Source organism: Dreissena polymorpha, chromosome 5 (assembly GCF_020536995.1).
Source record: "Dreissena polymorpha isolate Duluth1 chromosome 5, UMN_Dpol_1.0, whole genome shotgun sequence".
Lineage (NCBI taxonomy): Eukaryota > Metazoa > Mollusca > Bivalvia > Myida > Dreissenidae > Dreissena > Dreissena polymorpha.
The window spans coordinates 63,726,475-63,753,261 of record NC_068359.1 but is presented as its reverse complement, the minus strand read 5'-3'; the positions used below and the strand labels follow the sequence as shown (position 1 = coordinate 63,753,261).

Sequence of the window (26,787 nt, the reverse complement as noted above, 5' to 3'; positions counted from 1 at the left end):
AACAAATATATTGAAGTAAATAGTTAATACTGATTTTAATGAGCAATGAAAAGTGAAAAGATCAATAGAAAGAAACTGTAAAAATTATATAGCTTTGAAGTTTAAAATTTTTTGCTGTTTTCTTGTCTAGCTGTTGTGCTGCTTGCGTCCATGTATGCCATTGTTCTTGTTGTCGCTTTTAACATGTGCTGCAAATCTTTTGCAGCAGGGAGACGCAGAAAATCTAAAGCAGTTATTGCAATTAGTTTCATAGTTTGCAGCTATTTTTTTCGATACAGACCCTCCCTATTTTAATACATAAGAACACAGCTTTACACTAATTTACCGGGGGAACTGTCGATTGAATGCCCCATTGTTCTTCGTGATCAACACCTGCATCGACCCAATACTATATTCATTCCGATTCCTTAACGTAAAGCAGTTAATCAGTAAAATGGTTACCAGATTTTCTTCTTAAACAGTCAAAATTCATTCCGTTTAACGATCACAATCACACACACACACAGAAAAATAAAACAAATAAACACAAAGCGTATATTTGTGATGTTAGTGCTATCGCATATTTTTGTTGTATGAGAGGTCGTGTAAACATATGTTCACTATGAATGGAACCACGAGTGAACAAATATGTTGCACAGTTATGAAATGTAGAAACGATTTAAAACTGAAATAAGAAAACCATAATTTTATTTGTGTACGATTACTTAAAACTCGAGCGATCTAAGTGTACATATCCACTAACCAATGTATTTATTGATACAACTTTGCTCTCTGACAGGCCGATACTTACGATGCCAATTAGTTTATTCAGATTGGTATTAAACAATTGAAACTTTTTTTTTCAAAATTAGTGAAACGACCAAAACGTGTAATTTCACACGACTTATAACACAATAACATATTTTCGTTGAATGTTTTTTCCCATTCTTTTATTAAAAAGCATGAACTGGTTATCATGTGACAATTTTAACCCATTTATGCCGAGTGGACTCTCCCATCCCTCTAAATTGGATCAATCTCTTTCCAAAATTAGGGATGTCTTGTATATTTATCTCTATATTTAGAATATTTCTTACAGAAATTCCTTTAAAAAACAGCGCAGACCCTGATGAGACGCCGCATCATGCGGCGTCTCATCTCGGTCTACACTGTTTGCCAATGCCTTTTTTCTAGACGCTAGGCATAAATGGGTTAATGGTCATCGTTTTTTACAATTTCACAACAGCATGTGATAACGATTTTAATCACTTAATTGCTATCTGTCATCAGTTCCAACTGCTTTTGCTATTGTTTATATACAAAAATATAATTTACGTCCCTGGAAATGCTCATTCATTGTCAAACCGATATGCACAGAGCGGATTTCATTGCGTATCATAATCTTTTTAATAATTCTGTTAACACACGTATTGCTATTGTTGTTTTATTCATATATTTGTGCTGATAATATGTGTAAATGTTCTTTATTATTTGTTTGTGATTAGTATCCTTTTTCGTAGGTCATAGATACAACGTAACAGCAATATTATCTTACGGTTTGCAACCCATTTTTTTAGAGTGTGTAAAAAAGATGCGTATCATTGAATTTTGGTTCAAAATACAGAAGAATCCAGATTCCTTAGTTAATAAATTCTTGCTACATTTAGATTGCGTTAATTCGAATATTACTAACTGGGGTAATAAACTCAAGACATTGCTCCAGGAATTAGGATTGTCTTGTTTATTATAAATCTGAGATAACCACAAGCGATGTTAATTGTATCTGTCAACGAATAAAGTTTATCAGTTTAAAACATGTGTAAGTGATTATGATAACTTGCTCAATCTTGATTCTTATAGTTTAATCATATCACAATTCAATTTTGAAAGCTACTCAGATATTATTGTAAATGTTAGGGATATAATTTGCTTGACTCGACTTCGCCGTTCTGCAAATTCATTGAAGAAGGTAGATACAAACATATTCCAAGCATGGTACGAGTATGTACAAGGTGTTATATGGATGTAATTGATAATGAATACCATGTTTTGTTAATTTGTCAATTATATAGGGATTTAAGAAAACTTGTTACCTAAATATTATCTACACCGGCCTTCTATTATAAAATTTAAGCAACTTATGTCTACTACAAGTAGGTTGATACTAAATAAACTAGCTAAATACTAGAATGGCCTTTGAAATAAGATCTAGTCAAAATTAATTTTAATCAAGCTTATGTGTATATATTGTTTTTTTATGTTGTATTACCGTAACCAATGTCAGCAATATTGATCTAGTTTATGTTGCCTACGAGTTGTTTTTACTTTTCGTATGTTATTGTGGTCAACATTCACACAACCGTGCATAAATTATTATTTAATGCCCATTATAAAAACTATACTTGTCATCACCATGTTGAAAAAGCATTTATTTGCACCGACATTACATGTCTTATGTATTTTGTTTGGCTATGTACTAAATGTAATGTATTTGCTAATAAAATTGACTTTACTTGTTGTTCCATAAGAGCAATTACTCTTTTCGCACGTTCGACCTCTGGATAACAAGCGCAACAGCAATTGGTATGTTTGCGCTATAACCACATTTATCACATGCCATACCCTGTTTCCCATGTAATATAATGTTACGAATATTTTTTATCCCATTTTTAAACCGACATTGACGGTCTAACACCCCATGGAATAAACTAGTCTGTATCCCACCTTGTTGAATATACCTGTCGCGTTCACGGAGTACTTTGTATTCTACCACTGAAAGATTTTTCATAAGAAATCTCTAGAGACGAGGAAACCTTAGCACGGGCTTTAGCATTAAAATTAAACGACCTGGAACCTTTAGATCTAGTCATTGGACATACTTTTTCGCCATCCGTATCATGAATCAGCTGATTGATGGCGTCATAAAATGACATACTTCTTGCGTCATTTTCCAAAATATGTGACGTCATTTTTAGGTGTACACGGAACTAGTATGCGATGTCTGGGAATAGAACTTTGAAGACGCGCATCTTTTCGTTTTAAAGTGATATTATGGGCATCTAACATTTTATAGGTGTCTATCGCAATCGTTGTTTATTTTTCATATAGATCTACACTTACATTTGTTAATGCAGCATCAACATACTAAAACAATATCCCGAAGGGATAAAAATAATGCATTTGAATATCAACCGTACTTTCGTTTGACAACTGACCACGCATGTACGATGTGAACCTAAATTTAGTTTTAGTGCAGATTCGTTCATACGACACGAAGACACAATTTTGTTTTACGGATCACTTCGGCTTAGAGGACTGGTGAGTCATGTAAAATATCTTTGTAATAAACAACTGGTAGCAAGTTGAATTGCAGATAATTGGTCGGAAACCACATTTTAAAGTAACATTACTACTCAAAATCAACGAAAATTTCGTACAATTGTTCGTAAAATAAACTTAACCAATTAAAAATCAGTGTTCCTTATGGCAATTACCGAAATTTCAATGCCAGATGTGGTCTGATAAAATAGATGTTTGTAGATACAAATGCTCGTTTTTATTATTGTTTTGCATATCTATTCAGACGACACATGAACACTAAATTGGTGTTCGTGTGTCGTATGAAAAGATATATTCGCGGGAATTAATTGTGGCCACAAATAAATAAAAACGAGCATTTTGTATCTACAAAAATCTATGTAATCATTCCACATCTAGCGTTCAAATTTTGGTTATTGCTATAAAAAACACTGATTGTTAAGGTGTTAACTTTATTTTACGAAATACTTAACGAAATGTTCGTTGATTTTGAGCGTTATAGAGACTTTAACTAACTCTTTTGACCTGTTAATTCTTTTCAGCTCAATTCAACAGTGAAAAATGCCCATAATATCACTTTAATGTATCCTGGATATAATTATGAAAAAGTTTCGAAAATTAAATGAATTATATTAAAGTAAAATCTTCTTTTCGCGGTTGTAATGTGTTACAATTTGCATGCTGCGTACAATTTAATCGAGGCGTATGGTGATATTTTTTCTCTTTTTACAGTTTGTGTGTGAAGTTTTTTAAGACTATTTTGCGTACCAAAACAAATACATTCTATATCACTACGCATGGTTACATTCGTTAGATTTTAAGCGCTTTTAAGACTGAATTAAAATTATTGTTAAGGTTATTAGATCTATTTATGTTAAATGTCACGTTGAAATAAACATAGGAATACTAGTATTAGCGTTGAATAGAGAAAAGTTGTTCGGCTCAAACACCGAAACTCGCCAAGGCTCGCGCTCCCGGTGTTCTAAGCCTCGCAACATAGACTTCTCTCTATTCAACGCTAACCTAGTATTATTTATATCTTACACATGCGTAATATGCTTTTTAAGCGTTTCATTGGCTTATTTTCGTTCGATTGACCAATCGCATTTTGTTATTTTGCTGAAATAACGTTGCAACGTCAAATGACGTCACGAAATGTAAACAACATTCGGGATTTATCATTTAATGTTTGCGTAAAATTTATTTAATTTGCTAATTTAAAAGCATGTGATTTAAAAGATCTGACACTCGTTGTCATTTCATACCATATTGTATAAACCTCGTCCACTGTAATTCGTTAGTAAGCTCGCCAAATGCTCGCTTACTAACAAAATTCCTGAACTTGTTTAATAAAATATGGTATGATATGACAACTCGTGCCAGATCTTATATGTATAGGGTATCGCAAGAACCCGTAGCATGTTTGCGATATAACTATAGGGTATCGCAAGAACCCGTAGCATGTTTGCGATATAAATATAGGGTAAAGCAAGAACCCGTAGCATGTTTGCGATATAACTACATTATTTACCATTGAATACAGACATAAATTAATCAAGTTTAACATAACTGCACATCGTTGCCTTTCTATAAAATAAATTTAAAAAATCGTTGAAAAAATCGTTGCACAACGAATTTTCTTGTTAAAATGTTAACATCTCAATTGTATTTGCTTCTCAAGCGTTTTACACAGCGTGAAATTGCTAATTACGAGTGTAGAATATTTCACTTGTCTTAGATAAAGAAATAACGGGTGTTAATAAGAATTTTTGACCTCAAAATATTTCTGGAAATTCCTTATTCTCTTAAATGATTGACAACTTTATCCAAAAAATGTGGACTTCCTTTATGTATAACGATCGGTTTTGTATTACTATACACAAACATTTAGACAATAAATGGATATGTTTACATATATTGTGTACGAAATATTGAACATTGTCCTTAAGCATTTTAAAAGTTTATTAACAATCAAAATGTGCCAATTCAGAGTGTCGATACATAACAGTTAAATGCTCCAATCCAGAGTGTCGATACATAACAATCAAAATGCTCCAATCCAGGGTGTTGATACATAACAATCAAAATGCTCCAATCAAAAGTGGCTTATTACACCCCTTTCCTCTGTAAAGAAATGTAAAGAAAAATTCACATCGTACGCATTATTTAAATGACATAATGACAATAACGTATGAAAGGTTATCAAAGGCTTGAAATGATATTAATTATAAGAAATTTAAGCGAGATTATACGATTTTTAATATGTGTTAAATTGTAATATATTGATAAAATAAGTTACAATAACACAACATAGGCAAGAAAAATTATACATAAAGGACGAATTTCATAAAATGCAGCAAAGACAAATTAGCGCCCGGTGCCGATTGTGACGTACATATTTTCCTACAATCACCGAAGCATTCGTCTTTTTATTAGGACCAGTGTTAGTGTTCGTGTGTAGTATGAATATATATATCGTTGCAGAAATTTAAAATGAACCGTAAAACTAAGTTTAGATTCACATCGTTCATGCATGATATACATGCTGGCGAATTCGACTGTACATCCATTTTCGATTTCAGAATTAAATATCTGTTTTTTTTCCGCATTTTTCGACACGTGTTCTTCTTATTTTCTTTGTTTTATGTTACATATGTCTTTGCCTTTTGAAATAGAACCTGATCATTCCTGTATTGAGAGGTCAACTCAAGTTCAGATAATTAAACTTAAATGATATAAACTATTGAAATATGTTTTTCATATTTAAAGGCAATGCTGTAGTATCAAGTTTAGTGTCTTTTTTATTTTACCTTATCAGCATATCTACTTGTGTATAATTTAAGCATATAAAATATATAATAAACATATATGAAAACTTGAATTACAATCTGTAAATAAATTGAACACAATATAGCTTGTACATCTGACGTTACATACGTTTAATTTATTTGAAAGTAAATTTTTCATTTAAAACCACTGTATAACATCAAGGGCATAAAGGATCTGAATAAGTTTTATTCGAGTCTAGCAAGACACTTGACAGTTGAGCTAGTGACGGTTGATGGCTATACTTATTGTAAGACAACTGATAAAAATGAAGTAAAATTTAAATGTTTTTTATGCATTCATAGGCACTATATTTAAAGGAGCAATGATGACAAATGGCGAAAACATGGACATAATATGTTTAGTTTAAGGGTCTTTTTTAACAATTAAATATGTTTTTCTTATAGCCTTAATAAAGTATGCTGAAATCCTGGCAACATAACTAGCTGACTAAACTTAGGCCCGTTATTTGACACCAAAATGAAACCATAACAATCAATTAAACTATTGTATTGTATTGAAAAAATATCTTGAAGTAAACAAAATATTTGCGATACTCATTATAATATTCATTTTGCAGCAAGGATTGTCAAGCATTATCCAAACATACATGTCATATGTGTACATCATAGATAAGATGCAAAATTCATTCCATTCAAGTCAAAATATACAAATATTTTGTTATATATGTTTCATTAATATGTTAAACCTTGAATAATTTGTCGTACTATCAACGTTTTTTGGATGATTGTGCATGATTTAGATGGTTTATAAGTAACAACGACTTGTACATGTATTTGAGCCGAGCTAAAAGGTGTCTAATGCATGTGCATAAAGTGTCGTCCAGATTAGCCTGTGCAGTCCGTACAGGCTCATCTGGGACGACACTTTCCGCTTGTATGGTATTTTTCGTTTACAGTAAGTCTCTTCTTAGCAAAAATCAAGTTAAGGCGGAAAGTGTCGTCCCTGATTAGCCTCTGCAGGCTGCACAGGCTAATCTGGGAAGACATTTCATATGCATTTAACCCCATTTTCACAGAGAACGGCCCATTCTTAATGTTAAATGTTTTTATCTTTAGTTCATTTTATGATTAAATACGATATATTTTGCTGAAGGTGACATATCAAGTATTGTTTTCTTAAATTAAAAAATAAATAAAATAAAGTGGTCAATAATGAATACATGAATCAGTTCATGTAAGCAAACTTGTCCGCAGATATTCTCATTTCGGATTGTTTCCCTGATAAAAATAGATTAAGCATTCGATAAATAGACCCTTTATTTCCACAGTAAGTGCGATGTATAACAACAACGTATGGCACAGGTATTGTATGTGAGTACAATAGAAGATTGTTGATAGCAATGAATTATAAATAAAGTTTATGTATGTCATATTTTGAATACATCATTATGGTGAGAACTGGGATGTAACCTATGTGATTGTTACGACTGTTAAAACTGTTAACTGCGTTTTTAAAACACTTCTATCCATATCTTAACGGGACCCTTTCACGTTTTGGAAAATTTACAAAATTAAAAAGAATTGTTTCAGATTCGCAAAGTTTCGCTGTAGTTATGATATTTTTGAGGAAACAGTTATTTTGAACATTTACCATGCTCTAAAATACCCATTATATGCATCTGTTGACGATTTATAAACCAAAAATGGCCGAATGGACTAAGCGTTTTACTTTTACTCCAGGTGTCATTGGCTCGAGCTCAGTTGAGGGTTACTTTGTTTTCTTTCTTAAATTTAATTATTGGTTTTTACTGGACAATTTTATATCCAATTTTAACATTTTTCAATATAAAGCATTTAATGACAAACTTCAAAACATTCTAAAATCTGTGACAAGGTCCCTTTAAAGGGATCTTTTCACGCTTTGGTAAATTGACAAAATTGAAAAAAATTGTTTCAGATTCGTAAGTTTTCGTTTTAGTTATGATATTTGTGAGGAAACAGTAATACTGAACATTAACCATGCTCTAATGTAGCCATTATATGCATCTTTTGACGATTTTAAAACCTAAAAATTATAAAGCGTTGCAACGCGAAACGATTGAATAATTTGGAGAGTTCTGTTTTTGTCGTTAAATTTTGTGAAACTACGAAGATTGCTTATATAAGGTATAAAATACGTCAAGAATGTATACTCGGCGGAATAGCTCAGTAGGCTTAAGCGTTTTTACTTCAGGACTCTGGCAGGACTCCAGGGGTCACTGGTTCGAAACCTGCTCCGGGCAATGTTCTTTTCCTTTTTTTATTTTTTTTTCTTGATTTTTTACTGGAGCTTTTATGATCCAATGTTTACATTTATCAATATAAAGCATTTGATGAATAAGTTAAAAAAATGCCAAAATCTGTGAAAAGGCCCCTTTAAAATATGTTTGGTCGGTAAAATACAACAAATAACAAAAAGTAGCAAAGGCAACAGCAAATAATACAAAAAAAAAGAAAAGTATCGTTAATATCGCCCCTGTGGATATTAATTTTCTCGGGTTGATATTATTTGCATTCATTCTGGCAATCATGTATTATTCATGTATTAGTTTACTGAAATAGCAATGACACATCATATTGTTGTTGTATTTTCATTTCACATTTCAGGCGGAAAATAGCATTTACTATCTTTATATTACTTTTAGATTTAAACAATATCAATAATACTAAATAAAAATGTTCCAACTGTCTTAACGATTAATACATAGGTTAAGATCACCGACAACGTCGATTTTTGTTTAACAAACGTAATATGATATGTCAAATACAACAAAATATTACTAAATCTCAATAAATTTCTAAAGAACCATCAATCATTAAAAACACACAACCAATCAATCTTAATCACCTAAACCGAACAAATATCAACTTAAATAAATAACATTGACACGAAATATATCAGTCACCCTAAGTCTATTCAAATTACCAGCAATCAATCACTGTCGTCATCGTCGACTTCCGGGGGAACGCTGGGACGGATGAAGAAACACCGGAAGGCAGAGTAGGCTCGGTTGCAGTAGTCACGTGTCGGGGAGATCTCCTTGGAAACCACAGAACACGACATGACGTCATTTCTGACGTCACCATTTGTGTCACTCGTATTGTGCACCGGTGAGCATTTGGCGGTATGTTTTCTGTTAGAAAGGACCTGTCCGTAAGTTGAGCGTGTCGGCGGTGGGTTATTTCTATCACAGTAACTGACATCATTCGTTACACAATGTTTAGCGTCATTTGTGTGCGCGGTTTGTTGCGGCGAGTTTTTTATGGAGTGCTTCCGGTGCGGATGACCGGAAGTGGGTCCCAACTCGGCCGCCAGCCACTCCATGCTCTCAGTGAGCCCGTCACCGCGCAAGGCGCTCGTCTCGAGGATATCTACCGGAAAAAAATGATAACATAATTTTCTATGAAAACCGGATACTGTTGTACTTAAAGGCACGGATAAATGGCTTACTAAACTTACCGGCAACTGTGTAACTAAAATTTTAAATTTCAAGTGTAAGGAATGTTAAGTCTATCTAAGTTGCTTCTGTGTATATGTCTCTCTTTTTATCACCAGCAATATTTTCATTGCTAATCGCTTTGTGTACTGTCATTGATGCAGCAGAGTTTTAATATCAGCTGATAATGTCACCGCCCTGCGATCACAGCACGTTAACAGTACACCGGATTATTAAACCCTATTTCACATTTTCCAGGTACGGGGATTGAACCCGGGTCGCCGCGCTTCTCAATTTAGCGACCCTGGTTCAATCCCCTTTTCAGGAAGCATCAATACGTGTATAAAGTATAGTGTATGGAGACGTATTTTATGCCTAATCTTGTTTGTCGGTCATCTCAAATATTCATATATTTATAGAGAGGGGAAAGATTTTCTGTATTTGATTAAGTATAATAAAATGATGTTCGGCAACCAATCAAACCACTCACTTTTATCCATAACCAAGTTTTGAACAATGTGGGCGGAGACCATCTAAACATAATCTCCTGTAAAGCACTCGTGTCTACAGTTTTAATTGGCGTGTATTCTATTATCTGAATAAAACATTACAGAACAACTTTAGTAGTAACAAGAAATATCTTTAAAAAAGATATACGGCGTTGATTGTGGTTGGAGTTTATGGAAGGTAAAGATTTAAATGAATGAGATCAAGGATAGCTAATATCTTTTTCTGTTCAGTTTTTAGCTGCATCACACGCAGTACGGGATGTTACGCGGTGTTTTCGCGGCTTATTTTACATTATTACATATTGCTGGCCATAAACCTATAGATACAAAACAGAAAACCAAAGTCAACCGGCCACACGCGAAGTCATATTTTTAATATGTATACGCGCGTTCTTCGAACAAACCTGTTTTAGTGGTTTATCGGGCATTGCTATTTGATTCGATTATTATAGTATCGAGAATCATCGCGCTCATACTTAATACATTAGTCAATATGATGCAATAATACATTAGTAAATATGATGGAATAATTCTTGTTAATGAATTAAAAATAATATTTATCATGGTATTGTTGAAAACACATTAAGAATCTATTATTGGCATGCCATAATAATATCGCTGGATATCTTCATTTAACATCTTTCTGGTAAAGAAAATTCTAGTTATTATATAACTATTATTTTACTGACCGCGAACTCCGATCAGCACATTAGGTCTGACCTGTATATAAACTCTGACATTCAAACACACTAACCGCGAACTGACCCCTTATACCTCGCGGGTTGAAATGCAATGCATTAAAGTGAGGCATCGCTTCCACTGCTCTTTATACTTTTACATATATCATGTTGACAGGAATATGGAAGTCAGTACTAAATATGAGAACATGGCCTTTAAGTACACAACGTTCTCGCGCTGGCAATCCTCTGAAAATAAAAGGTGCACGTACAAACTGTATTGATGTCGAGATTGAGTGTAAAACTGTTCTACCTATTAAGCCTTTTTATTAGAGATAAAACTGTTTCATGCTGAACACGAAGTAAAACAGTACAAAGACGCGGACATGTCTCCAATGTTCTAGTGGTATTATGAAATCAGCCAATGCAGTCAATGAAGTGTATTCATCTGTACTTGGCCGCGGGAAGTTTTATTTGAATTCTATTGGACGCTAACAAAGGTCACGTAAGGTGAAAAGCTGGCGTAGTCAGCTCCGCCGAAAAAAAGTTTATGAAGAAATATATAATAATACGTACGCCATTTGTGTTTCATGAATTTCAAACTCAATCTTGATGCCACTTCCTCTGACGTCATTGTGTCTGGGAGATCCCGCTTGTTCACTAAAAATAGAAATACGCTGTGAGCAAGTTCCTCCGCATGTAGTGCGGGTTTGAGGACATCACAAAATAGTTCCTCAACGCGTTCTTTGTCGGCAGCGTCTATCACTATCACTACAGCGTCAGTGCCCTTGTAGTAGTGACGGAAAAGAGGCCGCTGAAATGAGCAAAGAACAGAACAATAATAATGTCGTTTATTGTCATCTAGGAGAGATATTTAATTATGAGTATGACTACTTCATCGAGAAATACAAAGCATTCAGTCTCCATCATAGTTTTATCCAATTTTATCTGATAAACTTATTGTATATTATACTATTATAGAAATACATAATTATCTCTTGCGTACCGTCTTCATCGATCTTTTTTATTTCGAATTCGCGTATTGTTTGCGCTAGATTGCAGACATAATTAAGTGCATCAATCATATGAATATCAAATGCATTAACATTCAGCCGAATTATTGATTTAAAAGGAATGTTTCATAAACGGTACGTCTGTAAGACCGTTCATGGTCGGAAAGGTAATGGATGGGTTTATCACAGTGTATATACCAATTGTATCATCCCGGGATGTTGCGATGTGATTGCCATGGCGAAATGAATATTTGACATACGTGCGTTGCTAGAAAGGTAAATTATTTTCCTTTTTGTCATTATGATGGTCTTCAAACAGTAATTAATGTTCAAATTTGAATGCAGATTTCTCGGGCATGCTGTTATGCATTGTATATATTTAAATAAGGATAAAATGCGTTTCTGATCACCGAACATTTCGACAAATTATCATGATCTTGTTCTAAAATAGTTGTTGTACTGGCGTTTTAACAAATAACAAGAACTATTTATACACCAGATGTTAGATTAAGAATGTGCACTTTCGATCAGTACAACGTATTTTGTTTACCGATTCTTTCTTACATAGGATATATGCATTTAATACTACACACGTGTGCTCCTACTTCTGTATCAAGTATTGCATAAACTGAATCAATCATTTGTATGATTATAGCGATTATTATGTATCAATTATTGGGATTTTCAATATGTGATTGAAGTAAACATGTCATTATTTTGTCCTCCTAAATGTTTTAAACACCTTCGAAACAGTTTCATTCACTTCATTGATTACCTATGTTTAACACTGGCGGTTAGTATTGGTATGGAAAAAACGCGTAATCTATAAATAGATAGCTGGTACACACATGCATGTACAAGTGTTGGTTAATAAAAGTGAAGAGACTGTAGAGAATTTGTAATACTCTTTTCGGTTTAAGGAATATAATTTGCAGGTTATTCTGTCCGTTATTTATTTCAAATTTACTATAGCTGAAACTTCGTTCTATAATAATATTCATTCATGATATAGCCACTGTTGCATGTCCTATTGTTATACGGGATTTCAGTAATTCGCACACGTAAGTGTACATTATATACATGTGCCTATGTTTTGGAAAAATAATGCAAATTCTAAATCATCCAAAATCAAGGTAACCCTTTCATTATAAAGTTGAAAAAATATCGTTTCTTGTTTCTGTCACAGGTCATACGTAATTTAACACAGATTGCCAGTACAAACAGTTTATATATGCTGCTGCCGGTTGTAATGCTGTTGCAAATGATGATACCAACTTTACTGATGATAACGATGATGATCATCATCATGATGGGAATGATAGTAATGATTATTTTGGTGAGTTATATTAACTCTCTGCATTTCTTGGGAAACATTAATACAGAACTAAATTATTGCTATTTTACAGAAACATGGCGGACGAGTCAATAGAAGTTTTTGGCTTGGACGGTAGTTTTGCTACGGTAAATTGCACGTCAACCCCTATGACAACTATCTATGCTGAAACACCACTTGACCTGTATAAAAACATGTCCCCCATCAGCCAACCAAAGTTTCAGTGGTGATTCTTGTTCACATATTGAAATTCGTATTTTTTTTGTTTCATAATGTGGAATAATACTTGAAGATTTTAACTTTTTGGTATGATTTGAAAGTCTTTGGTATACAATTATAATTGTTTGTTGGTAGCACAATATTTTGAGATTTTTATTTTCAGGTTTCTAGTTTCATGTTTTGATGCAGTGATTAATTGTGTGTCCGAAAACGCTTGTTGAAATATCACAGTAAATGCATTTGAATTATTGTGCCTAAAACAGACAAAATACAAGACTTCATCAATTATTGTTAATCTTCCCCCCCCCCCCCCCCGATCACTTGGATATAAGTTGTCCGTATACACGAAAACGGTAGAATGCGCGGGTAGTGTCTTATGATGTACGTGTCAATAGCAGCAAATGTATGCATTGCAAAATGTCCGTATACTGTTCATGTAACGTGACGTCAATCTTTATTACATGTATATTTTTTGGCTAACTCATACGTTAGGGATAACAGCACAATATCGAGGAAATTTGTTCTTTGCAGGATTATGATTTCATGAGTTGTTATATAAAACATATTTTTATCAGTAGCGTAATAACGAGTAAAAATGTCTTTTCAAATAATGTATACTATTGTCCGATAAATTTATAAAATGCGCGAGTTTGATTGAGCCATTTTATAGTTCGTATAATATGGCGAAATAAATATAATGTGATTAAGCCTACACAATTATCGCTCACTGTTGTTGTGTGAACAAATTGCACGTTTTAGTTCCTGCATCTCGTCGAAAAATAACATTTAATTCATCTGTATCGTTCATGACTATTCAGTGGTATGTTACTCTGAGTCTCATGACATACCATCTTATCCCTGGCACCAATGTCCCAGGCTGTGAACGTGATGTTCCGGTACTGCAACTGCTCCACGTTGAACCCTGAAAGAAAGACACGTGACCGTCATGTGGTAAACACGTGGCTGCAAAGGGACGTTACCCTTCAAAACAGTAATATTAAGTTATGCTTAGAGCATGAAGTTATTTTATTGAATATTGTATACACAAAACATAATAATGTCTCTATATAGACAAGTCCAGCTTCCAGATCGTCAGCTTCGTTCTCGAGTCATTTTACAAAGGGGTGGCAAACCCTTCTGATATCGGGAATGTAAAAAGGGTCTAATTAGTTTGTGCCTCAATTGATGGACTTTAAACTTGCTATACTCAACCTATGATAACTCATAAGAGTCCCCCATGTCTAGTTTGAAGTATGTATTACGCGTAATTTACTTAAAATTTGGAAACAGGGGCGTGTTTTTAAACGATCCTATCATTGTATTTCTGCATATTAACCCTATTTTGAACGATGTCTGTTTGAGTCCGACCGTGGTCCAACGTTTGATATTTCATACATGACGTGTTTAAATAAGCTTATTAACAATATAATATAATTATTTCATGTAGCGCATTAGAGAACATCAGAAGTGCCCTCAGCGCTTTGATTCGTGTAACTTATAAGTAAGCTAATCACGTGACGCGGTTAAACGCGATGTCGTCCATGGGAATGAAGTTATTAATAAATTATTGTGAGTTACTCTTGTAGCCTCCCTTTGATCTACTTGAGAAAACCTAGTTTGGTAGTATTATTTAAATCGATTGATAATTATACGTAATACTTTTCAATCCCGCGATAGCTCAGTCGGTAGAGCGGAGGACTGTAGTGGTTATGGAACTGTTATCCTTAGGTCACTGGTTCGATTCCGGTTCGCGGGACTCTTCCTTTTCTACCGAAACAATTATTCGTTGTACCAAACCTTTAAACTTAAGTCAAAATGTAAACTTGTTTTGAAATGTTTTGTTAACAGCAAAGATCAGGGCGAAATAATAAAATCTATCAAAGTTAGCATATAAGTATGTGCATACTAAAATGGTGCTTATGTCATGAATATATTGTTCGTAACGAAGAAATATATCATTAAATGTGTACTGTAACTGCCAAACTAAGCTAGATTTATTTTCCCTTGACAATTGTTTTGTGAATCTCAATTTATGAACCATGCACATGCAAATGTGGTTTCCGAAATAATTGTCCGCAATGTCGGTGTTTATTAGAACTAAAGTAAATTGTCATATTTTAGACCATGCATACCAATAGTTGGAACATGGGTGATAACTTCTCCAAGCTTCAGGCGATACAACAGAGTTGTCTTTCCTGCCCCGTCAAGGCCTGAAAATAGAAGGTATGCAAGAGATATGTTTTAAAGGTGCATCGAAAAAATGTGCAAAATCACAAAAACGGCTGCACCAGTCGAATGCTTACGCTATTGTTGAACGTAAAATCAAATTGCTCTAACGGATTGAAATTTTAAGTTTCATCGTTCCATGGAACGGTTCAATATAAACGATTGCTTGGTCTGGCAAACAATGTATACGTGGAAGGAAGGATGTACCAAGTTACTCTTGGCAATCTATGATTAATTGATTTAATTCAATGTTGACATATACGTCTGCTACAGTACCTAAACTTCTCAACATTCGCTTTCTATTCTCTCATACGACTCTGCGTTCATCAGAAACCCTTATATAAGAGCATTTCTTTGTAGATACACTTTGTGATACGTTAACACTTATTCGCAGCTAGTTATTCGGAGGTGCTAATACTAAGATGTAATACCTAGGTGCCTGTCAGGTGTAATGATACATCCCTGGTGAAACATTAACAGACGGTGAGTGTCAGTGAAACCAACACAATCACCGGCTGACATGGAGTAAACATCTCAGTCATCTGGTACTGGAACAAGCGTTCTTCGTCACCGACATTCGTAAGTGGTTCCTGAGTCAACCAGCAATCCCGATGACGTAGAAACGATCAAAATTATGTTCACTCAGAAAATCAGCCATAAAAACCACTGATGCGAGAGAAGGATCAGCCTCAGTATAAAATGAGCCGTGCTCTGTGAAAAAAGGGGTTTAGTGCATGTGCGTAAAGTGTCGTCCCAGACTAGCCCGTGAAGTCCACATACATAAATACATTATATCAAAATATCAAAACATCAAAATAATTAAAATAATTCCTGTTCCGGAAACTTGTTTAGAAACAAGCTTGTGGTGGTCAACCGGAAATGAAACTCATTTAAACTTACTAACACGTGTCTCTGTAAATCGCATGCTGCGTTTGTGAAAGAAGTAAACTGCGGGGAAGTGTTACTTTTGTTTTTTACAACTTCGCTGTACCATTATTATGCAATTATAAGCTAATTACACGAGTAAAACTCTCCGAGACTTTCGAGAAACTCATCAACTTGTCACGTATAGGTATGTGCGAATTTCCAGCGAAGCATACTCGCAATTCCGTCGTAAGGCGCAGCAATCGTGACACGTGCTTGGCACGTGCAGGCAGACTGAGATGATATACCGAACGTCGTTCTAGTGACGTCACGGTATCATTCACGGGTGGACTATATTCGTCTGTGACTCATGACAAATGAATTTAGTAGAGTAAAATATGAAAAACAGGCAGTTGGAATGCACCTCTAAATTGTTCCGTGTCATTTAGCCAAAAATATGGTAAGGTTGTTTAATCTTCCCAGGTGAATCACAAATGCTTAGTATACTTCGAATACTAGTAATAATGTATTATTACATGCAGCGTGAGTAACCATGCGCGGGTTCAAACAGCAACAATATTTATTTTTCGTTAAAAATTTAGATCAAGTTTTCTTTTACATTTCAGCATACGCATTTCTCCTAATGATAATTGATTTCTTTCCAATACACAATAATTCACTGGCAGTAAATGGTCAATCGATCACTTACATAAAACGTGGGTAAACGACTGATGTTATTTGAATTCTTACGTTCGTGATCTGAGTCAACCTTGGTCGTGGGCTTGCGAGGTGAATGGAAGGACAGAGCTGTGAATGGAAGGACACAGTCATAAATGAAAGGACAGAGTCGTAAATGGAAGGATAGAGTCGTTAATGGAAGGATAGAGCTGTGAATGAAAAGATAGAGCTGTAGATGGAAGGACAGAGTCGTAGATGGAAGGACAGAGATGTGAATGGAAGAACAGAGTCGTAAATGGAAGGACAGAGTCGTTAATGGAAGGATAGAACTTTGAATGGAAGGATAGAGCTGTTAATGGAAAGACAGAGCTGTGAATGGAAGAACAGAGTCGTAAATGGAAGGACAGAGTCGTTAATGGAAGGATAGAACTGTGAATGGAAGGATAAAGCTGTAAATTGAAGGACAGAGTCGTAAATGAAAGAACAGAGCTGCGAATGTACGGACAGAGTTGTTAGAGTATTAGATATACGCCACATAGTGGTAAATAGAAGGATAGAGCTGTGAATGGAAGATTAGAGCTGTGACTGAAGGACAGATCTGTTAAAGGAAGGACAGAGTCGTAGATGGAAGGACAGAGTCGTAGATGGAAGGACAGAGTCGTAGATGGAAGGACAGAGCTGTGAATGGAAGGACAGAGCTGCGAATGGAAGGACAGTGCTATAAAGTGAAGGACAGAGTCGTAAATGGAAGAACAGAGCTGCGAATGTACGGACAGAGCTGTGAATGGAAGAACAGAGTCGTAAATGGAAGGACAGAGTCGTTAATGGAAGGATAGAACTGTGAATGGAAGGATAAAGCTGTAAATTGAAGGACAGAGTCGTAAATGGAAGAACAGAGCTGCGAATGAACGGACAGAGTTGTTAGAGTATTAGATATACGCCCCATAGTGGTTAATAGAAGGATAGAGCTGTGAATGGAAGATTAGAGCTGTGACTGAAGGACAGATCTGTTAAAGGAAGGACAGAGTCGTAGATGGAAGGACAGAGTCGTAGATAGAAGGACAGAGTCGTAGATGGAAGGACAGGGCTGTGAATGGAAGGACAGAGCTGCGAATGGAAGGACAGTGCTATAAAGTAAAGGACAGAGTCGTAAATGGAAGAACAGAGCTGTTAGAGTATTAGATATACGCCACACTCGAGAAAAACGGGACGTTATGCATGCGGAGACCGCACATGCTAATCAGACACGACACTATCCGCCTAGAATAGTTTTTTGTTTAAAAGAGACTGTCTCTAAGCGCAAAATTCCATAAAAGCGGGAGGAAAGTGTCGTCCTTAATCTGCAAGTGATACATTGTAAAAGCTGATGTATTTTTGGAACTCAACCGATTGTTTTATTTAATAGATGATAATGATCGTGAAATCAAGGCAATTAATTATTCATCAAATCAATGAATTCACGAGTCCATCGCCGTTACAGAACTACCATTCTATTAATTGCAATATATAAATGGGCTGTGCTCTGTGAACAAGTTGTTTAATGCATGTGCGTAAAGTGTCGTCCCAGATTAGCTTGTGTAGTCCGCACAGGCTAATCAGGGACGACACTTTCCGCTTTTTGTTTTTGTTTAAAGGAAGACCCTTCTTTACGAAAATCCAGTTTAGGCGGAAAGTGTCGTCCCTGATTAGCCTATAAGGACTGCACAGGCTAATCTGGGACGACACTTCACGCACATGCATTCAACCCCCTATACACAGAGCACGGATCATATACATTTAAAAAAACGTCTAGTGCATTCAGACGCGGATTTTAAGATGCTATCGTCAAATTCGCATGAACAGAAGCGATAACACACTCGCGAATAAATATTGATATTAAATATCCCAAACTAGAAACCGTCGAACAAGTCATTCGTGCACGCATGCATTGAAATATTCCAAATGTGAATCAATGAATACAAGCGTAGAACGCCTATGGGAGACGCGACTTGGCAACGAGAATTCCATTCACTGGGACCGAGATCTGTACTTGATGATGGCGAAATAACATGCAAATTACAGGGTGATTTTTTTTTCGAAACCCGACAATCTAAATGTCGAAGAACAACCCACCTTATTATAGGATTTTATCAACGAAAATGCAATATAAGATGGGAGTCATTTAGCGCTTTAGACCACGAAATTCTACTTGGAAATCTGTTGGTGGCTTTTGCCGATATATTGCCCACCGGTAGAAAAAAGTTATAATTGTTTGTATAACACTAGTATTTATATCAAATATAAAGAAGTGTTCCTTTAAATAAGTACAAAAAATACAAGGTGCTTTAGAGACAATACAAACATGGCTAAATCCAAAGAATTGTATATCCTAACATTTGTAGTTACATTTTTTCAGGCATAGTATTTACTATGGTATTTGTACATTTGCAAAAAATATGTTTTAATTTAGCGTCGCTCTGGAAAAACGAGGCTTAATGCAAGCGCAAGCCGATAAGGCTAATCAGCGACATCACTTTCCGCCTAAACTGGATTTTCTTTAACCCATTTATACCTAGCGTCTAGAAAAAAAAACTTGGCAAACAGCGTAGATCCAGATGAGACGCCGCATGATGCGGCGTCTCATATTTGTCTGTGCTGTTTGCTTCGATGAATTTCTGTAAGAAATATTCTAAATATAGAAATAAATATACTAGACATCCCTAATTTTGGAAATAAATTGATCCAATTTAGAAGGATGGGAGAGTCCACTAGGCATAAATGGTTTAAGAAGATACAAATAATGTCCTTCTCATAAGCGAAAAACTAACATAACGAGAGCGCCGATGGCGTTAAAAGCATAGGTGCAAGATATAGGGAAGAATGGCGTCACGTGGTATAATGTAGTTCGATATCGCCATCCGTGAATTTCTCAAATCAATAATTTCAAACAATTACCGACTATTTAAATAGATAATCTTTCCATTTACATTAGTGTTTGAAACGCTTATGAAAAATAATTACCCAAGCCTTTCAAAATTTAAGCACGGACAGATCTGTATCAAACTATTCTTTTCACAAATGAAAATAGACGCTACCCTATTTGTCTGCGTCAAGAATTTGTCGTAAAACTTGTGGTAAGCGTTAGATGCAGACGTGCACAACAGATTGAATTCTGAATACAGATTTCTGAATGCAGATTTTTATAGAAACTCCTCACAGCAGTTACTTCCCTTGCTTCGCCCGGTCAGTAACTTCTAGTATAAGGGAGGCCACTGCGTAGGAGATTGAGATTTATAGTGCAGATAGAATTGTTTTACGAACGAAATTTGTTTTAGGTTATAAGAAGATTTTTTGACATAAAACGGTCTTAGAAAAATTCACTAAAAACGGTGTCAGCAATATTATTGGAAGAAAACGTTAGAAAAACGTTTCCAATTTTTTTTTGTAAGAATGACCATATACTAAATTAAATAGATATTTCGTCTGATTTTTGATCAGGTAAGGCTTCATAATGGGCAACCGATCGATGTGGATTTTTGAAATGTGGTATATACCATAAGCATAGGTGCGTAAACGCACCTATGCTAAAAACGGATCGAGTCGCCGAAGAATAGCTGGTGCAGGCTCATTTCCTTTGAAAAGATCTTCCCCACTTTCTGTATTTACCTGTTATGATAGATTGGCAGCAGGATGAGGGTAAAAAGGAGCAGAGCTTTACACACACCGCTATGCAAATGGAGGTCCTTTCCTTTCACTTTATTTGGTTTTGTGTTAGTAATAAATATATTCTTCAGATATGTTTTACTAGCATATCATATGTAAAGCATTACATGCAAGCCTTTTGATTCTCGCTGTGTATAAGTCTCCGATGGTACAACATGGTTAAAATTCCAAAAGCATCTTATGTCTGTCTTTACTTTATGTCACGATAGTAAAATAAAAGTAAAGTGAGGCCCGGTGCAAACTTAACCGATTTATGCCTAGCGTCTAGAAAAAAAGGCCTTGGCAAACAGCGTTGACCCATATGAGACGCCGCATGATGCGGCGGCTCATCAGGGAATTGCGCTGTTTACTTAAATGAATTTCTGTAAGAAATATTCTAAATATAGAAATAAATATACTAGACATCCCTAATTTTGTAAATAAGTTAATCCAATTTAGAAGGATGGGAGAGTCCACTAGGCATAAATGGGTTAACTGATAATCGGACGCCAAGAAGTTGAAGTCCAAGAAAAGTGTAATGATGATTAAGTCAACAAGTTTGCAAGGCTTATAAGAAAACGAAGCAATAATAATATCAACTTGAAGTTGATGACAAATCTTAAATATTTATTGATAACGACAATAGTTCATTTGAAAATTTTCAGAATTCTTATGAACCAATTAAAGGAAATAAGTCACTACACTACACGTGTGTGTACATACCCAACATAAGGACACGCACCTCCCTGTGCCGGAACACACGTGCCCAGATGTTGCCCATCTGACTTCCGATCCAGCACCAGACTCTCGTACACAAGTCTCATAACATGGCGAGAATACACGATAATTGCTGATTTCGGCGTCTACATAACCGTGATGTCACAATTTAAGAATATAAGTATCCCCGACTTTCCGTGTTCCGATTTTGCTGATTGTTGTTATTGTTGTTGCTTTTTAATTCAAACGATTTTTTGCTAAATTTACAACTTAACACGCAATCGTATGCTATTAATTTATGTTTTGAGTAATCAATTCTTCCGCACACGCTTGTAATGACTTCTTAAAGCGTTGTCGGTCATGTTGAGTACCGCAATGCTGGTCGCCAGTATCACTGGTTCAGTGTTAATCTGAAATGAATGATAAACAATATTTATTGTTAATTATTAACCATATAAGGCTTACCTAAGGTCTTTCACTAAATTAATGCTATTGAAGATGAGCCTCGCTCTGGGAAAACGGGGCTTTATGCATGGTACGACACTTTCCGCTTTTGTTGCATTGGCCGTTTACAGAAAGTCTTTTCTTAGCAAAAATCTAGTTTAAACGGAAAATATCGTAAATGATAAGCCTGTGCGGACTACAAATGTTAATCCAGGGGCCCGTCTTATCAAGAATCGTACGACATTCTCACCTTACGATGCAATTTTCGAAGCGCCATAAATATGTAACCGTCAACTTTATAAGTACTTTTTTTGAACATTTCAATTCATTTTCAAAGTAGCTGTCAAATATCCTTTATATATGAAACATACAACTCATTATCACTTATATTTTTAAATTACAAAATTCAATCGTAAGTTAACATTGTCGTACATATCTTTGATAAGACGGACCCCTGGTGCTATTAAATTTAAGTACATGTATAAACATTGTATAGACAATGGCAGAAGACCCAGGTCGATCATTATTTTAAACGTTTTTCAGAAAGCTATGTATGGTGAATTATCTTTTTCTAAAATATTATTTTCATGTAAGTGTGCTTTATTGTGAATATGTAAACACGGTGAGCTAAACAATTCTTAAGTGATGAGAATATTTTGTTCTGTTCTGTTCTGGTAAACCGGACTATTCGGAATGTTTGGGTCTGGTTCTTTGATTGCCACGAAGAAACTATTCATGTTCTTCAAAATTGTATGGATATGCTCATGACCTATTGTGTACTAAATGTCGAAGTGCACAAAAATGTTAAGCGATGTTAATTTTAGCCGCGCTCCTGGAAAACATACCTAATGCATGTTCGTAAAATGTCGTTCCAGGGGTCCGTCTTAAAGGGGCCTTTTCACAGATTTTGGCATTTTTTAACTTATTCATTAAATGCTTTATATCGATAAATGTAAACATTGGATCGTAAAAGCTCCAGTAAAAAATCAAGAATTAAATTTAAAAAAGGAAAAGAACATTGCCCGAACCAGGTTTCGAACCAGTGACCCCTGGAGTCCTGCCAGAGTCCTGAAGTAAAAACGCTTTAGCCCACTGAGCTATTCCGCCGATTACACTAGTTGATGTATTTTATACCTTATTTAAGCAATCTTCGTAGTTTCACAAAAGTTAACGACAAAAACAGAACTCTCCAAATTATTCAATCGTTTCGCGTTGCAACGCTTTATAATTTTTAGGTTTTAAAATCGTCAAAAGATGCATATAATGGCTATATTAAACCATGGTAAATGTTCAGTATGACTGTTTCCTCACAAATATCATAACTAAAACGAAAATTTGCGAATCTGAAACAACTTTTTTCAATTTTGTCAATTTACCAAAGCGTGAAAAGATCCCTTTAACAAAGATATGTACGACAATGTTAACTTACGATTGAATTTTGTAATTTAAAAATATAAGTGATAATGAGTTGTATGTTTCATATATAAAGGATATTTGACAGCTACTTTGAAAATGAATTGAAATGTTAAAAAAAAGTACTTATAAAGTTGACGGTTACATATTTATGGCGCTTCGAAAATTGCATCGTAAGGTGAGAATGTCGTACGATTCTTGATAAGACGGGCCCCAGAAGAATAGGATCACGTGTGTCATGATTTCCTAAATATATAAATCATTTCGACTGGATGAGTTTTTTATAATAAGGCAAAAAGGTAAAACCAAGTCCCAAACACATGAAAAAACATTTGTATAATACTATATCCGTAAGTATGACGTTAATTTACTTATGACACATCGTTGTGACAAAATTAATTCGTAATCGTATAATACTTTTGAATTCACGTTTAAAAGAGTTGATAATTTGAGTTGAGTAAAATATGAAAACACGCTCCTTTGACATGAGTGACATGTAAACGATCACTGATTACTATGTTAGCCCGGCAGTTGCGCGATACTCTAATTTCAATAACAGATTGTCATGCCAAAAGCAATAAAGGCTCTCACACACACACAACAGAACCAGGTATTCTTTATTTGTTTGTTTCGTACACAAGTTTTCTTCCTTAACCATTGCGTCAAGCTGGTATTTGTATAGTGGGCATGATGCAGTGAATGATAAATCAGACTTAGTAATAACAGTTGAATGAATAAATTAGCTAAATAGGCATTCGACTCAACCAAGCAGTTGTTTTCGGTTTCATTTATAGTCGGAACATTGCAATACAGCGATATGTGATTACGAACCAAATAAATTCATGGATCATTATAATATTCTATTCTATTCTATTAAACTCTACTCAATTCAACTCAATTCTTTTCTGTTCTATTTTATTCTACAACACCACACTCGTTCAATCAAAAGTAGTGCGAAATAATATCATGTGCACATGTTTAATTGATTAACCCTCTATGGATATTTATACGTTATACATACCAATAAAATAGCATGTTCCTCGGCTGGACTCTTACAACAAATCTGACATCATCTGTTATCTCACGTCATTTTTTTTAATCAAAACCGAACTCGAGGTAATCAGGGTAGCAAAATACATATTATATTAACATTATAAACAATAAATATAGAAAAGTGTTAATTTATATTTTAGCATAAATTCTGTAAATTGGGTCTAAGCACTATCTTTATATTTTAGTTCAGAAAGGCACAAAAAAGGTTATTAAACAACGACGAAATTCATTAATAAATAAAATATTCAAATACAAGGATAAATCGCGGATTAATTATAAAATCCTCGTATCTCATATAGAAATGTTTTGCGTTATCAATCATAAAAAGGAAGGAATCTACTGCAAAACATGTTGAATAGAAACTAACGTGAAACAAAAATCGATTTCTAAAGAAAAATGTATACTACCTAGTATAACAGTGACTCGGCGAAAATAAACAACTTACTTCTTGTAATTGATAATGTCCTTTAATTATTAATAAAGGAAAGAATTATATTAAACATAGCGACTTCCCAACTAAACCACACACTTTATTGTTCATTACAACGCTTCTTACTAAATGCAGTAACTATCTTCGTAGTCAGAAAATATATAAATTATATCTACATTACACAAGAACAGAGGAGTTTTGAGGCGCTCTGAGCCAACAGTCCGACTCAAGTATTCCAGGATGTTATTTTTTTGTCCCAGGTGCGTCATTGATCTTGTAGAAAGTAAAAATAGTTTTACCACATGCATGCATGTTACCGCCAATTTACCTGTACAAACAATCAAAGTTTTCGCTATAACCCCGCGGGACTATGGAACATGTGTGCTGCAGAGATTTATTTTTCTTAAGTGGCCAATATACGGTTCTTTGAGATGGGAGGGGTCGGGAATAAAGCTTTCTTTCAAACAACGAACATGTCAACACCTGAAAACAAACGTGGCACCACTTCACAAGAGCTGTGCCTGGAGCTATACAAACTATAGAAAAATTAGCTTAGTTCACAGTTTCACTTTACTTGTAATATGCATGCTCAACAAAGTGCATGGTCCAAAGTGCACTAGTTTTCGCGACCATTTTTATAGAATTTTAAGTCATTTTGCAAATTTCCTGCGAATGCAAACACCTGAAACCCCGCATACCTAGCTGTTTGTCGTGGTCTTATAAGCGGACAGAGTAGCTCTTTAACGCAATGTGCAAATGCGACTGTGTTTGCTGTCCTCGAGCTACGATATAAGCATATTACATAAGATACATTTTCGTATGACGCGGGTGTTATATATTGTGTCTGGTCATATATTGAGATAGTTTCATACAAACAAAAACTCAAAGATGATACGACTGATTAATATTTCGCTCAGATCTACATATCATTTTCAAAGTTTGGTAACATTTGGCTTGTTAATAAATAGCATAATTCGGTCTTACTTCTAGAGCAAGCAACAGTTATGTCTCGGCAAAATGCAGTAAGTTTTATCTAGCATGGCCAGTCGGTAAAATATTGTAATCACTTTATACACGGTGTTACATTTCAGTCTCGTTCCAGGAAATATATTCTTAAGGTTTGTGCGTAAAGTGTAGTCCAAGAATAACCAGTCCGCACAATCTAACCAGGAACGAAACTTTCCATTTAAAGAAGATCAGATAGGAGAGACTTCATTAAACGAACAATTCCATAAAGGCATAAGGTATCGTCCCTAGTTAGCATGCGCGGACTGCACAGGCTAATCTGGAGCGACACTTAACGCACATGCATTAAGCCCGGCTTTTCCAAAGCGAGACTCATTTGGACACTGAAGATTGCGCTCGTGCAAGACTAGCGTCACGTGATCGCTTCCAGTCCTGGCTCCATCTATGTTAAGGTCTATCTGGTAGGTCAATAAAAGCGTATAAGATAAGGTGGTCCGCTATGGGAAAACGGGGTTTAATTCATGTGCGTTAAGTGTTGTCCCAGATTCTTCAGTACAGTCCCCAAAAGGCCACATTCCGTTTAAAGAAAGTCTCTTCTTAGCGAAAACCTAATTTAGACTTAAAATGCGACACTTAACGCACATGAATTACACCCTGTTTCCCTAGAGCAGGGCTCTATGTGATTGGGAACGTATCTATGTACTAGTATTTAAATCATTCGTAAATACTATCACTATGCAGTCTTTGGTTGATTACACATAAAACTCATCATATTAAGTCAGCAGCATAGTTGCTGTAAACCGATGTTTATTGCTGCCGAAACTGCAGAATAATTCACTATTAATCAGAATTCGTTTCAGTTGCAAATCCTGTTGTTGTTGTTGCATCCATCGGGAAAATACGAAGAAAATACGAGCATGCGTGCCCAGACATTCGTATTTGGATGACGTAGAAAGCAATAATAATAAAACCAAAGGTCAATTTTGAGGTCAAAAGTAAGTA

The 26,787-nt window shown here is 35.1% G+C and overlaps 1 protein-coding gene and 1 non-coding gene across 3 annotated transcripts; one reads left to right on the top strand and one right to left on the bottom strand.

Moving 5' to 3' along the window:
- Positions 1-5,281: 5,281 nt before the first annotated feature.
- On the bottom strand, positions 5,282-24,494 carry LOC127882067 (uncharacterized). Of its 2 annotated transcripts, XM_052430485.1 has the most exons (7): positions 24,358-24,494; positions 21,486-21,889; positions 15,446-15,523; positions 14,162-14,235; positions 11,325-11,562; positions 9,052-9,497; positions 5,282-5,421 (listed from the first exon to the last, which is right to left on the bottom strand). In XM_052430485.1, the coding sequence occupies exons 2-6, from the start codon at positions 21,541-21,543 to the stop codon at positions 9,058-9,060; spliced, it is 888 nt and encodes a 295-aa protein (XP_052286445.1). In that variant the 5' UTR covers positions 21,544-21,889; positions 24,358-24,494; the 3' UTR covers positions 5,282-5,421; positions 9,052-9,057. The 2 variants fall into 2 exon arrangements, with proteins under 2 accessions (XP_052286445.1, XP_052286444.1); XM_052430484.1 differs by lacking the exon at positions 5,282-5,421 and having other exon boundaries at positions 8,501-9,497; positions 24,358-24,493.
- On the top strand, positions 14,981-15,069 carry Trnay-gua (transfer RNA tyrosine (anticodon GUA)). Its single transcript is given in 2 exon segments — positions 14,981-15,017; positions 15,034-15,069. It is a non-coding gene; the product is annotated as a tRNA-Tyr (tRNA).
- Positions 24,495-26,787: the final 2,293 nt, after the last annotated feature.